General features: G+C 45.4%; 1 protein-coding gene across 1 annotated transcript in view; it reads right to left on the bottom strand.

Annotated features, from left to right (window-relative positions):
• LOC138293211 (calcium-activated chloride channel regulator 1-like) overlaps positions 1 to 16,202 on the bottom strand; it is a 704,166-nt gene that overhangs the window by 206,014 nt on the left and 481,950 nt on the right. The window contains exon 9 of the mRNA XM_069232299.1: positions 10,695 to 10,801. Within this exon, the coding sequence (XP_069088400.1) occupies positions 10,695 to 10,801 (107 nt within the window). The remainder of the gene's footprint in view (positions 1 to 10,694; positions 10,802 to 16,202) is intronic.

The raw sequence follows: 16,202 nt of genomic DNA, 5'->3' as shown, positions 1-16,202 counted from the left end.
GGTGATTCTTACCTTGGCGGGCGGCGGAGGCCGCCCGCCAAAGTAACTCCGCCAGAACACCGCACCGCGGTCGTGAGACCGCTGCGGTGATTCTGAGATTTGCCATGGGCTGGCGGGCGACCGCCAAAAGGCCACCCCCCAGCCCAGGGCAAATCAACCTTCCCACGAGGACGCCGGCTCAGAATTGAGCCGGCGTAGTGGGAAGGTGCGACGGGTGCAGTTGCACCCGTCGCGTATTTCAGTGTCTGCAAAGCAGACACTGAAATACTTTGTGGGGCCCTCTTACGGGGGCCCCTGCAGTGCCCATGCCATTGGCATGGGCACTGCAGGGGCCCCCAGGGGCCCCGCAGCACCCCCTACCGCCATCCTGTTCATGGCGGGTTTCCCGCCATGAACAGGATGGCGGTAGGGGGTGTCTGAATCCCCATGGCGGCGGAGCGTGCTCCGCCGCCATGGAGGATTCACTAGGGCAGTGGTAAACCGGCGGGAGACCGCCGGTTTACCCTTTCTGACCGCGGCTGAACCGCTGCGGTCAGAATGCCCTTCGGAGCACCGCCAGCCTGTTGGCAATGCTCCCGTGGTCGGTGACCCTGGCGGTCACCGACCGCCAGGGTCAGAATGACCCCCTAAGTTTGCTTTTAAGGATGACTTTGGGCTACAGCAGGGGTAGATTGAATCTGCTTGACTTCAGACAGGAACAGAGACGTCAGTTGCCTGTCTCACGTTTGGGTAGAAAATCTCTTTCTTGCAGTTGAATGGAGTCATCAACTTGAAGCCCCAGAAAGATGAAGCTGAATATAGGCCCTACTTTAACAGCCTTGCCCTATGGTGATGAATTTGGACTTTTATGCTTTACTTTGAAGTTATGCTATAATATAATCACATATATTTGCTGTGTACATTGCAACTGAGAAGTACTTTGATATATTTTGCTTTCATTGCTGCGACTACTTTTGAACGTGTGCTTCCAATCTACTAATTTCGTCTCTCAAGAACCTTGCAGTGAAGTAATAATAACAATAAATGTCTTCTTTAAACTCACAAGTGCATTCCAGAGATGTTCTGTAAGCTCGGTTATGAGATGAGAGCAGGAAAGCAAAACCCAACTAGGGTGTAGAACTAAATACACCGCCATGATAGAGAAGGAGCTGGCAAGGAGAATTACATAAAACGAAAGAAGGGAAAGCAAAGGGCACACTTGGCAGAAAGCAAATAACAAACAGACAAGGAAACTAGAAGACAGACAGCAAACTAGGAACTGGAACAAGGAAATGGGAAGAAATGCAAGGACTGGGAAAAGGTAAATGCAGAGGAAGAGGCTTCCAGGGAGCACAATAATTGCTGGTTCAGGAATCAGAGAGACAAGGTAACACTGCAGGCAGAAATAGTTCAAGGAACAAGGATTGGCTGAGGCTCAGGAGTCAATGTAGTACTGCAGGGAGTGCTAGTTCAGGAACAAGGATTTGCTAAGCTCAGGAGTCAAGGTAGCACTGTAGGCAGTGCTAGTTCAAGGAACAAGGAATAGCTAAGGCTCAGGAACAAGGAACAATTATAGCTAAGGAACTCAGAAAAACAAGAATAGCAAAAGTTCAGGAAACTAGGAAAGAATAACTAAGGCTCTGGAACAGGAATGGGAATAAGTATGGCTAAGAAACACAGAAAAATAAGAATAGCAAAAGCTCATGAAACAAGGGAGGAATAACTAAGGCTCTAGAACAGAAAAAAAGAATATATTTGGCTCAGAAACGTCAGGAAACAATGGTCAGTTACACCGGAACGCAGCCACATGGACCAGCACTAGACTGAAATGAGCTGAGGCCTAAAAGAGCTCATGTATCTGGTCTGAGCAGGCTAGCAACTGCCAGCCACAGGTGTGCTGAATTCCTGCACCCATCCATGGCCTCCAGGGTTGAAGACAAAGCAGTAAGCAGGGGGTTGTAGGTATTGGAATTCCAAGTATGGTTTCCACACAACCAGGCATGGATTAAGAATGGATGGCAATTTCTAAATAGCATCGAAATGGCTGGAATTCAGGATATGCATGCAGGAGAAGGTCAGGAAGATTATTAGGGCATTGGAAAGTCGCACAATTTGGCCTCCTGGTGGTGGCCGCAAGAGCTCAGGGAGTGAATCGTGACTTGAAAGGTAAAGAGCAGTCATGCTCAAAATGGGGCAGAGAGCAAGGGGAAACCAGTGGAAAGGAGGGAAAGGCAAAGAGTAGGCACACACAAAACGGGAATGAGAGAAAGGAAAAATCAGTGAGAAGGAGGGAAAGGCAAAGAGCAGGCACACACAAAAGGGGGATGAGAACAAGGAAAAAGCAGTGAGAAGGAGGGAAGGACAAAGAGCAGGAATGCACAAAAGGGGGCTGAGAGCAAGGAGAAAGCAGTGAGAAGGAGGAAAAGGCAAAGAGCAGGCACACACATAGGGGGATGAGAGCAAGGAAAAAGCAGTGAGAATGAGGGGAGGGCAAAGAGCAGGGATGCACAAAAGGAGGCTGAGAGCAAGGAGAAAGCAGTGAGAAGGAGGGAAAGGCAAAGAGAAGACATACACAAAACAGGGCTGAGAGCAAGGGGAAAGCAGTGAGAAGGAAAGAAAAGCAAACAGCAGGCAAGGTGCATGGAGCTGACACCTATGCTGGTATTATAGAAGTAACTCAAAGACAATACTCACAGTGGACAAAAAAACACCGCCTAGGTTGCCAGCTGAGCCCAGGGATCCTAGTGACCAAACAGGAGCACGCAAGGCGGTAAAAGCTAGGGTGTAGAACTAAATACAGAACCACAATAGAGAAGAAGCTAGCAAAGAGGAGTGCTTAATAGGAAAGATGGGGAAAAAAGGGCACACCTGGCAGAAAGCAAGTAACAAACATACAAGGAAACTAGAAGCAAGACAGCAAGAAGACAGCAAACTAGAAACTAGAACAAGGAAATGGGAAGAAAGGGAAGGACTGGGAAAAGGTAAATGCAGAAGGAGAGAACAGTGGTGTGAGCTAGGAGAATGCAGTAAGAAGGAGGGAAAGACAAAGGGCAGGCACAAACAAAATTGGGCTGAGAGCACGGAGAAAACAATGAGAAGGAGGGAAAGCTAAAGAGCAGGCAAGCACAACACCCCCATATTTTATTGAGTTCCTCCTCCTTGCTTTTCCCTTGAAGGCTGTGCACGGTGTGTGGTTGGAAGCATGCACGGGGTTGGATGCATTCAGGAGGTTGGCCACAGGCCCTGCGGTCAACCCCCTTGGTGCATTAAAAAAAACATAGAAATTCATTGAAAAAAACAAAGGTTACAGGTACATTATATTTAGGAAATAGAATAAAAAGAACCGTAGAAATTCACAAACAAAACAAAGGTTACAGGGAGGTTACAGTTAAGTTTAGATTTTACAGACACAAAACCATAGATATTCAGGTGTTATGGATAGAGTTAGTTTCAAGAAATTATAAATCATGCCCAAAGATAATTATAACTTGCACCCTTGCCATGCACTGCTAATTCCCCCAGATACTACATCGCTCATTACATTTTCTATGACATCATTGATAGTATCACTGTAACATTTGCAGTAAAATTATTGATGAGAAAACTTTGCATGGCAAAGGCGTGAGTTATAGTTATCTTAGGACACAAGTAATAATTTCTTGAAATAACTCTAACTATAATAGCTGAATTTCTATGGTTTAGTGTGTTCATTATCTGAACCTAACTATAACATCCCTGTAACGTTTGGTCCACCAACACATCATGTCTCATGGTCTAAGAAGTCCCAAACTCAGTGCTTAATTTATGCTTGTTGTTTCCGGTGCTGAGCACCAGCAATTAATTGTGAGGGCCGTGGTTATTCTTCAGCCTCAAGCAATTGCTGTGATCAAAAGACACTTATGAGAAAGACGGAAGAAGGAAACACGAAAAAGCGTCATAAAGGGAGAAAGTAGAAAGTTGCAGGATGAGCTGAAGGGGCAGGGGCAGCCGTAAATGGATTGAAGAGGCCCAAGACGGCTTCAGGATTACGCTGCCTCAGTATTCAGAGCTGGCAGATTTAATTAAAGCAGTCTCATGTTTAAGGAAAGGGCTTTGAGCACCGGCACCTCTTTATTTACAAATTAAGCACTGCCCAAACTGCAGCATGTATTTGGGGGTGAGAGCCCAAAACATGAAATTAGCAAATCCCTCCAAAATCAGGAAGAAAGTTACACGCACTCCCGCTAGATGTTGAATTCAGTGATGTTTTGTGGTCAACGTGTTGAATGCATTGCTAGTAAACATGAATTCATCATCTGCCGGGAGTGCACATAACCTTATAAATATATATTTATAAAGTGCTTAATTTGTGCTTGTTGTTTTTGAAGGCCAGCGCTTATTCTTCTGCCTCAAGCACTTGCTGCGAGCAAAAGGTGTATATGGGAAGGCGGAGTGTTGGATTTTTATTCTTAAGCAGGGTCATCCCCAATCATTTTGCCTCCTGCTTCCTATTTTTTCCGACCTGTTGCTGTTGGCTTTTGAACTCTGAGCACTTTACCACTGCTACCCAGTGCTAAAGTGCAATGCTCTCTGTGTAAATTGTATTGTTGATTGGTTTATCCATGGTTGGCATATTTAATTTACTGATAAGTCCCTAGTAAAGTGCACTAGAGGTGCCCAGGGCCTGTAAATCAAATGCTACTAGTGGGCCTGCAGTACTGGTTGTGCCACCCACATTAGTAGCTCTGTAATTATGTCTCAGACCTGCCACTGCAGTGTCTGTGTGTGCAGTTTTAACTGTAAATTCGACTTGGCAAGTGTACCCACTTGCCAGGCCTAAACCTTCCCTTTTCTTACATGTAAGACACCCGTAAGATAGGCCCCAGGTAGCCCCACGGGCAGGGTGCAGTGTATGGTTAAGGTAGGACATATAGGGGGTCATTACAACCCTGGCGTTCGGTGTTAAACCGGCGGTAAGACCGCCAACAGGCTGGCGGTCTTACTTTGGGGAATTATGACCATGGCGGTTACCGCCATGGTCATCTGCCGGTTTTCCGCCCGCCAGGGCGGAGACGACCGCTGGGCTGGAAACCTGGGTCTCCAGCCCGGCGGCCGTCACTATACCGCCGGCGGCATTTGGTCCCAGCTTACCGCCGTGGATTTCCAGCGGTTTGAACCGCCATGAAATCCACGGCGGTAAGCACTATCAGTGCCAGGGAATTCCTTCCCTGGCACTGATAGGGGTCTCCCCGACCCCCCACCCCAACCCCGACTCCCTCCCCTTCACCCCCCACCACCCCTGCCACCCCCCAAAGGTGGCAGGGCCCCCCTCCCCACCCCGAACCCCAACATCACATAACCCATACCCACACGACACGTACGCAGGCACCACCTACACACTTACACGCACACATGCCGACATACATGCCAACATCCACACACACAGTCAGACACGCACACCCACATTCAGACATACACGCACACATCCATACAGACATACCCACAGACATACACGCACTCATTCCCATACACACAACACCCCCGCAAGCATACACGCACTCACACACCCCCTCTACATACACACACGCACACCCCCATGCACCCACACAACACCCCCCCACCCCCCTCCCCTAACGGACGATCGACTTACCTGTTCCATCGATCCTCCAGGAGGGGACGGGAGCCATGGGGGCAGCTCTGCTGACACCACGCCGCCAACAGAACACCGCCACGGCGAATCACAGGACGTGATTCGCTGGGCGGTGTTCTGTTGGCGTGGCGGTTGGAGGTGGAGCAACCTCCACTTCCCCACCTCCCGCCAGTATGGCTGTTAGCGGCTCACCGTCTGTAAAAGGACGGAGAGCTGCCAACGGTCATAATAGGCTGAGCGGAAAACCGTCACCACTGGCGGTCTTCCACACGGCGGTACCTCAGCGGTCTTCAAAAAAGACCGCTGAGGTTGTAATGACCCCTATAGTAATGTGTTTTATATGTCCTGACAGTGAAATATTGCTAAATTCGTTTTTCACTGTTGCAAGGCCTGTCCATTTGAAAGGTTAACATGGGGGTTACCTTTAAATCTGGTTAAAGTGTAGATTCCCTTTGGGGGTGGATAGACATATGGAGTTTGGGGTCTCTGAGCTCACAATTTAAAAAATACATCTTTTAGTAAAGTTAATTTTAAGATTGTGTGTTTGAAAATGCCACTTTTAGAAAGTGAGCATTTTCTTGCCTATTCCATTTCTGTGACTCTGCCTGTTTGTGGATTCCCTGTCTGGGTCAGTTTGACAGTTGGGCTGATTACATCTCTCACTAGACAGTGACACAAAGAGAGCTGGGGTGTAGTCTGCATTTCCTGATGAGCCATCTGTGCTAGGAGGGAGGGGAGGAGTGGTCACTCACACCTGAAAGGGCTGTGCCTGCCTTCACACAATGCAGTCTACAACCCCCTGGTGAGTGTCTGGGGCCTGGCCTGGGCAAGGTAGGATTTCACATTCAGGAGAGTCTTTGCTTTGAAGTAGGCCTACTTCAAAGGAGAAAATGGGTATTAGAAGGGCACCCAAAACCATAGACTTTAGAACACTTCTGGAAACCATGAGGAACCTCTGCCTGATTAAGAGCTGAAGAGCTGAGGAAGAAGAGCTGCCCTGCCTGTGACTGTGGTTTGTGGAAATATCCTGCAGTTGCTGCTTCTGCCAGTGTAAGAGGGCAAAGACTGGACTTTGTGTGCCTTCCATCTTGTGAAGATCTCCACTGGCTTGATATAGAGCTTGCCTCCTGTTGTTTAAAGTCTCAGGGACAGCAAAGACTTCTCTCTGCCAGCATCTGGAGTCTCTGGAGAGACTCCTACTCTGCCTGTGGTGCCCATCTAGTTTCTGGGACCCTGAAAGGAGAAGCTGGCAGCATAAGAGGACGAAATCCACGCACAGAACGCTGTGCGGGGAAAAGATCAACGCGACTCCAATCTGTGGCTGATAAATCGTTGCACGGCCGGCTTCGCGGCTGACAATCGATGCTCGCCTGCAACGTGACTGGAAGGTCGACGCACGGAGCTGAAGAAACGACGCGCAGCATCGCTGACGGAGGCTGGGGAGATCGCAACCCGTGCTTTCGATCATCGTGCGGCTGGATTTTGGGCGCAAGTACTGCTGGGTGTGTAAAAACAATGCAAGGCCTGCCCGGACCCGAGAGTGCTGACCGGATCAACGCATCGCTCTCCTGCAGAGAGAAGAAACAATGCGCCTTGACCTGGCGAAAGGAGAAACTACGCAAGGTCTCTCTTGTGAGTGAAATCAATGCATTGCAAGCCCTTTTTGACGCACACTTGCCCGTGCGGGGTTATTTTTGACACATCCAAGGTACATTTTCACACTAAGGCCCATATTTATACTTTTTTTAGCGCAGAATTTGCGTAATTTTTTGACGCAAAAGCAGCGCACACTTGCAAAATACAATTGTATTTATACAAAAGTATAAATATGGGCCTAACAGTGTTAGTGTGTTTAAAACTACATGAAGACTCTTTTTGCTTTTTAATTGATAACTTGACTTGTGTATTGTGGATTTTTGTCGTTTTGGTCTTGTTTTGTTTAGATAAATATTCTCTATTTTTCTAAACCTGTGTTGTGTCATTTTGTAGTGTTTTCATTAAGTTAGTGTGTGTGTTGTTACAAATACTTTACACCTAGCACTCTGAAGTTAAGCCTACTGCTCGTGCCAAGCTACCAAGGGGGTAAGCAGGGGTTAGCTGTGGGTGATTCTCTTTTACCCTGACTAGCCTGAGGGTCCTTGCTTGGACAGGGGGTAACCTGACTGCCAACCAAAGACCCCATTTCTAACACAGAGGAAGTGAAAAATGAAAAAACGTCACAACGGGAGAAAGCAGAAAGCTGCAAAAGTGAGCTGAAGGGGCAGGGAGTGGCTTTAAATGGATTGAAGAGGCCCAAGATGGCTTCAGGATTACGCTGCCTCAGTATTCCGTGTTTGCACATTTAATTGCAACAGCCGCGTGTTTGAGGATATTTTTTGGCACTGGCACGTTTTTGTTTACAAATTAAGCACTGTATATATAGTCTTTCAGCCAGTACAGCATGGGACAATGGGTCAGCCGACTTCACCCATTAAATTCACTACGAGTGACGGCATTGTGCTTTTCTTGAGGAGCACATCTGCCCTCATAGTAGTTCCATCCAGAAACTACTATGGTTATATGTGCTTTCTGAGACCAAACATAGATTTTTGATTGTGGGTGATTATTTTTAAAATTGATGAGTGCTCAGCAACTCCAACCACAGTAATGTTTTACAAAAATCATGCCAAACGAAACCAAGCATTGACAAAGCCGAAATGCTTATGGTCTGCAATAAAGAAGCATGACGTTTAAGAAGTATTTTAACAGAGCTGCAATTCAAGGTACATTGTATTATTTACACTGTGAGTTTGCTTGATAAACATAATTTAGAAATTGGTCTTCAGGTTTGATTGAATCCACAGAGCTTAAACAATGACAGTGCGTCCTTAACATGTTGCTCAATGACATACCTATAACTTGGCCTGGACTGAGTCCACAATTATAAATTCTTTACAATTTAATAACTTTACTGTCTCTCATGTGAGACTGGGAAGAAAGATGCTCATTTTTGTTATCTTTAAATGATGTGTTTTTACAAACACAATTCCTGTCCTGGGGTATATAATTTAATAGCACCAAACACTCTTACATAAATCTGTCTGTCTTTCTTACTACAGTCATTAGACATTTTAAGAATAGCCATATGAGGAAAGACTAACTGCACAAATATATCAAAACATTGGTAGCTGTTGGCCCGTCAATTTTGCTCTATAGAAAAATAATACATTTATGTTTACAACTACATTTGCAGCAAACTGTAGTCCAACAATTACACTTTCTTTTTCTTAGTCAACTGTTTAATTCATATTACAGGGAAAGGGACAATATATTATAAACGTGTATCTGTTGTTTTATGGCCTAATTGTGAAATAGGTAATCACAAGTGGAATGAAAAAGGTTTTCTGCTGTAATAAGTTATTACTGTTGAGATGTAATATCTCAGTGTCTGCTGCCAGAGCCACCAGTCTGAAAGTTAAGGCCGAAATCCACGGACCACGACTGCTACTTAAACAATAAAATGGGGTCCCTTTTCTTTTGCGCATGGGTTACCACCAACTCGAAGTTGGTGGTAAACTGCAAATGTTTTGCAACCACATTCCGATCGCAGAAGATTCATACATTTGCCTGTGATTCGCTATTAGAAAGGGACGGCCTTTACACACCCTGTCCTAATACCAACTCGCAAACCTTATTTGGCGATTCGATAATAGGTTACCGAATTGCAAAATTGGGGTGGTACATACAAAAAGGCTATTTAGCAATCTCAAATTGTCCAGTTCACCGTTTGCGAACACTAAATCATTTTGGGCCAGATGTACCATCACGGCCCATTGCGATTCGGTAATAGCAATTTTTAAGAAATCGCTATTACCGACTCGCAATGGGCCATGTATCACATTTGCGAATCGGTAATAACGATTTCTTAAATATCGCAAAAGCTATTACCGAATCGCAAATTGCGATACCGGCCCCATTCGCAGCTATGGGCCTGTTGGCCCATAGCTGCGAATTTTTTGCATTTCCAAAATTGCAATTTCTGAACCAGAAATCACAATTTTGGAAATGCAAACGGCCAGGGTGCTGGGGGCCTAAGGCTCCCTCTCCTGCACTTTTTTTCAACATATAAGGTACACACATGCCAAAAGGGCATGTGTGCTTTACATGTTAAATTTAAAAATGCAGTTTAACTGCATTTTTTAATTTTGCACCAGGTTACCACCTGGTTGCAAAGCATGGTATTTTGCAATTGCAAAATGCCATTTTTGGTAAAAATCACAAATTTGTGATTTTTTCAAGCATAGCCTTGCGACCTGGAAATTGCAAATCGCAAATTGCAAATCGCAATTTCCAGGTCACAACGCAAGAAATCATAATTTTTGCGATTTCTTATTTGTGGTCTGCGAATGCATTTCATGCATCGCAGACCACTGTTTGCACTCGCAAATGGCCGAATTTACCGATTCGCACCGTTTGCGAGTGCAAAACATTTTGATACATCTGGCCCTTTGTATGTCTGCCCCTAGTTCCTTTGATCATTTTCCCTGAAAATGAAGACATTAACAGGATGTTTACAGTTATTGCTCTCTGCTCATTCCAAGGGGCGAGATCATTAAACACACAAATCTATTTACATGTTACGAAACGTTCTGAACTATAGCTGTTTTTTGAGTGACTTACATTAAACTGCTTATAGTATATATGTGCAACAAATTACTGTCTAGCAGCATTTATTTTCGCACCACAATATGTTGTCACTTACCTTGGAGTCTGCTACGTGATAAAGCAACTTGGCATCCAAACTCATTCACCTATACGGTCACAGAAGTGCTCAGTGGCTTGCAGTATTGTTATACTGTGCACTACAGGATACTCTTATATATATATATATATATATATATATATATATATATATATATTTATATATATGTATATATATATATATATATATATATATATATATATATATATATATATATATATATATATATATATATTTATTTTTTTCCCTAACAATACTGTGTTTCTGTTTATGTAAACGTATTTGCCACCAAATTATTAAAGAATCCGAACCATGCACAGAAGATGTGTGTTTTGAAGAACAGACCTGAACAGACTGCTGAGATAGATTTCCATTCCCTGATGAAATTCCAGCGAAAGCATCAACGAGACCATTAGCGTCCAGGTTATCCGTGGCATAAAACTTCAAACCACCTGCAATATTGAGGGTGTGTTTTATTAGAACATTATACTATATTATTAGAAAATGCACAGCTTTTGACAGGAATACTCAGAGAGCAGGCACCACAAAATGACATAGCTTACATAGCATTCATATTTGATAGCAAATGGCACATTCACAAACACTTTTCATTGTGTATAGTCATATGAGATAAAGTATAGATCTTATGTGAGGGTGCTTACAACAGATGCCATCCATTAACACTACCGTTAAGGTCCATAGCAGGGGCTCTCATTTTCCTCCGGTATGAATTGCATTTACCAAGAAGAATGAACAACAGGGTTGGCAATGTAAGGCGCGGCTATATGACCAATGCTGTACACAAGGATAAATAATTACTGCTCCTTGGATTCCCCAGAGTATCAGCTTTTTAGACATCTACATCACTCTAACCTCCACCCCGACTTGACTTTCAGATTTTCCATTCAAACTGTAGGGAATGTTATGCTTGTACACCCTCCATATTCGGTAATATGGAAAAATATGCATTTTTTGCATAACTTCCGGTAATAGACGCCTGGGACCATATAATATATACTGTGCACTTTTCCTGTTGGCTCCACCATACACCTTCCAAAAGGTGCGCCGAACGCAAACAGGGAATGTGCATCCTATTATGCAGAATGCTCTGCCCCCAGGGTACTCGAGTAAAATACGGCAGCCGCTCCATGTTTCACAGTGCAGGTGGCACTCATCTGCCCTTTCAAGGGGAGCGAAAGATCCCCTTGCAGGTAGGTACATTGAATGACTTCGCCTACCTGCAGAGGATATCTTTGGGGGTCTGTGGGACCCCCATTCTCACCCACAGAGAGCTGCCTTTAGGAGGTGTACTGATAGTGCTCCTCCTAAAGGCATATTTGCCTCTCCACCCACATCAGTAACATGGCACAGGCGCAGAGGAAAAATGAGTCCCTCATTTGCATGAGGCCACACCCCAATGTACATTAGGCAATGTCCTTTCATGATAACGGTGATGCTACATGTGTACCAGTGCTATCAGTAATTCAATTGTGCCCAGTGGGTGCACAAGGTAAGTGCACATGCCCATTGCACCCTCGGGACACAATGTATAATAAGGCCCCAAGAAATGTAGACGCACAATGCCCTCTTTCTTTACAGCGGGATTGAACAGATCATAGGTGAGAGTTCGTGAACTGAAACTGTTGTATTACAAAAATTGTGTCACTACCAGCGCCATCATGGTTGAACTAATGTTTCTTTACAAATACATGTCTCAAACACTTGGGTTTACCAAAATGTCCATTCGTAAAAGGGACCGCAACATTGCTTGATTTTCCCGAGTTTGGTCTGTCAACATCAAGATGAGGAACTGCAACATGTCTTGCTTTAGGATTAATTCACTTTTAATATTTTGCTCCTAAGTGATCCTCTTTTAAGATACCCTTTGGGCTGTGATTGTGCTCACTGGGGATTTCAGAAGGGCAACCTCTTTTCTGTAAAAATGGGCTGCTCCTCTACCAGTAACATAATTTCCTTGGGACCTAGTTAATCATGCCTTGGGATAATCCCAGGCAGCATGTTAGGCAAAACAAAGCTGTCTCTTCTCCAATAATGATTTTGTTTGACATCTCTTATCTCGAGCCCTTGAAATGACTTTTAGGAGGGCCCTTACTGTGAATATGTAAAAAAAAAACGTAAGAACCTAGGAGTTTCTTTGTCAGTTTTTAGTGTATATGCTCCAGCTATGTTCCCAGAAAGGAGTGTGAGATTTTGACTGTCAATAACCTAGTCCAGGTTGTTCTTCCATTTCTTTGGCGTTCTTTTTGTTGGAGCAAGTAATCTGGGTAGCCAAGTCTTGTCTTCATTGGTGGTTTCTGTGACTTCTGGTTTATATGATCTTTGTTTACAAACTATTTTCCCTTTCAGGTGTAAAGAAACAAGGATCTCATTCCTATCTTTTATGTGAGTCACATTACCTTGTGTGTTTCTAAAAATGGATTTTGTTCTGCGCAGATCACTTACTATTGTTAAATTCACTTTTTTATTGCATCTGAGAAGGGGAGATGGGTAATGTTGGTATTCTTGCAAACAGTGTCCCAAGACACCCACCTTGTGCAGGCTTCATAGGGAACAAAGACCCACGAAGAAAAGGAACAAAATGCTTAGTGGCAATTACAGTTCAGTACTTGTACTGGTAAATTAATCCAGACATTACATAGACTGAACTAGTCTTTTATTTTACCCTGAGATATTTTTTAAAAAAAAACCTTATGAACGATACCTGTTCTATCTTTAAACCAGGATAGCCTGATGCAAACTATTCTCCAAATGCACTTTTTCCTCTAAAATTACAGGTGCATGTTACTCAACAATAATAATTCTGTAGCAAAAAATATTGAACGTTTGAAAAACTGGGTCAGTTAATTTCAGCACCCACTATTCCCACTGATTTTAGCCTCAGGGGATTTCTTGTTTAAATACAGCCTAGAGAGGCCCAAAATATGATGGAGCCTTCCGGGCTTCTCTAATTGTGCTGTATCTGTTTGCGCGGTTATAGTTTCTCCGATGCTAGGTGCCAGGGCTCTTGTAGGGGCTGTAGGTATCACGAGCCCCCGCAAGCCCTAATGAAAGAGGCATGAGGACTAGTCCTCACTCCTTTATGCAAGTATCTCTGAAACATCCTTCTACCAATGGATCCTAAGATCTCTACCAGGAATGACACGTCCTCCACCACACTGGCTACCAAGCAGAGAAGTCACCAAATGGCACCCTGAGCAGAGACCATGATCTAACCTTGGAGGAAGCCCAGCACTGGGCGTCATGAGCTCTTTCAGCCGCTTCTGCAGTTTCAGAGGAGGCAAACAGGCAAATGATGAGTGAATGGTGAGTGGGGAATGGCTGGGCATCCTCCATCCAGCATACTGTGTCATCAAAAAATGCCCAAATTAACGCACAGAAAGGAAGACCAAGACTGTAAATGTACTTCAGCTCAGACCTGGAGTAAGGACAGCAACACTCATGGCCAACCACTGCAACATCTTATCATGGAAAATAATGGAGGCATGGACTAAAGGAAGTAATTTTAAAATAGGAGTGTGGCCTGACTGGGAATTTAGTAAGACACTGTCCACCGAGATCTGTGGGCCTTTCAGCATTCTACAGCGGGACACAACGAGGAACTCTGAATGACAAACAAATCTTTACTCCCAAAATAAAATAAAATTAGTATTAAAAGGTTAAAAATTATCTTCAGGAAGAATCCCCAATAGCGGGGAAGTTGTTGACAACATGCGTCCGTGCCACAATACACCTTATATACTGGGCTGGGCCAAACAAGAGAAAGACTGGACTGCTCTGTCAAAATAGCGGTTGCTAGCGAGTATTCATGGCAATCAGGAAGTAATACAAATCAATGTGGCACTGATCACGGCCACAACCATTCACAGATAGACCCTACCTTCACCCACCAAACAAATATTTGCCCTCAAAATAAAATGAAATTAGTATTAAAAGGTTAAAAATTATCTTCAGGAAGAATACCCAAGATTGAGGAAGTTGCCAACTGAATCATGGGCAATCAGCAGCACAGACCTCCTCCAGAACCCTCAGAACATTTCTACAAATGAGACCTCTTCCATTGAGGAGAATCGTGGTGCAGGGTCTGATCAGAGCCTAGACTACGGTAACTCCCTATTTCTAGGAAGCCCAAAGTATGTAACAAATCATCTCCAAGTAGTCCAGAATGCTGCTGCAAGAATTCTGTATAAGATCCCTAAGCACCAGTCTTCCCAACAAGCCCTAAAAGCACTCCATTGGCTACCAGTGGAAAAAAGGATTTGTTTTAAGGCCTTGCGTATTGCTTGCCGGACCATTCAGGGAAGAGGTCCGATCATTATATAGAACCTATTGTCTGCTATTGTTCCAAGAAGGTCCCTTCGGTCTTGCTCCCAGGGACTTCTGTCAGTACCAAAAGTCAAAAGAGCTAGATGTGGGGGCCGGTCCTTTTAATTTCTGGCTCCTGGGTTATGGAATAGCCTCCCATGGCCATTCAGAAGAAGCCGTATGAACTCCTCTTTAGAAGACTTCTTAAAACCCATCTCTTTGATCTATAAATCGCAGGGAGTCAAAATTGGTGATCTGGGAGTGGTTGTTGAACTAGCGCTGGGTGGTCAGGTTCGGGTAGCCATGCGCTATAAAAAATCCAATTGAATGAAATTTAATTTGAACTGGATACTGTCTGTGGGAGACAAAAAGGCCTGCTCTGCTCCTGTGGTCGCAAGCCCGAAACCAGCCGCCAACTTGTGGAAGAGAGCTGCAACTGGCTGATTGAGGCCCCAGCCGATTTGAGCAATGAGCCTAAGGCCCTCTTCGGCATCCTGCCGAAGGTTACCTTGGAGGGGGCCTGAATTGCTGGGTGACTGAAAAAAGGCACAGGCTATCTTGCCCCTGAGCCTCAGCACCTGCAGGTCGTGGCTGCTGAGAACGCACCGTGGACATGGATCCGTCGCTGCCCTTGCATTGGAGGCAACCATACTCTGGGATGCCCTGACTTCTTCCTTGGCTGCTGCCATACTGTCCTAAAGAGGAGGGCCCCCGATTGGAAGACCCCGACAACACCAGGCGGTTCTACACAGAAGCCCAGAGGTTCTGGCCACCATTTAGGGGATTGGGCGGTCTCCTTTGAAGTGCCTACATGCAGTGCGGTGGGGCCCATAGACATTTTGGTTCACTTAGGCTTAGATGGTGGTTGGTGCTCTCCCCTCCCAGAGCAAATATTTGAGTCAGGGTATGGCGATTTCAGACTGCCTTGCCCCTGGTCCTGAGACCCAGGTGGCTGCCATGTGGAGGACTCCACATTGGACGTGGTGTGGCCCCTTTGCTCACAACAGGTCTGTCAAAGGGGTCCCGGGAGCAATCGGTGGTCACAATGATGTCAGGCTGTGCCCCCTGAACTGACGAAGCACACAGAGCTGGGGGGCCCTAGAGGATTGGGAAGCGTGAGCACATTATTGCTTCTATTGTCAGACGCCCTTCTACCCGGTGGCTGTGTCCGGCCTAGAAGGGGGCTCCACTACTACAGACCACAAGCCTGCCCTGTGAACTGGCAGCCCCCTTTCAGTAATGCAGCAGCGACCTCCTGATCACAGGATGTGCCTCTGACCTGCCCGATGGGGTTCTCAATGGAGAGGTAAGTGTGGCTGCTCTCCACCTTAGGGGTGGGGGCACCACTGGCGGCAAGAGGAGTGGCACAGAGAGGGTTGTGATAGAAGGACAAGGAGAGCCCTACCCTGCACTCAGGCCGGGCACCCCTGTGTGACCCTGTGAAATGACTGCCTGAATGCTGGGGGGGGCCCTTCTGATGGCATTTCTCTTGCCCACACATGGCTGGAGCATCTGGAATCAGAACTGCCA

The sequence above is a fragment of the Pleurodeles waltl genome, chromosome 4_2, assembly GCF_031143425.1.
Source record: "Pleurodeles waltl isolate 20211129_DDA chromosome 4_2, aPleWal1.hap1.20221129, whole genome shotgun sequence".
NCBI lineage: Eukaryota > Metazoa > Chordata > Amphibia > Caudata > Salamandridae > Pleurodeles > Pleurodeles waltl.
This window is presented reverse-complemented; position numbering and strand designations above follow the sequence as displayed.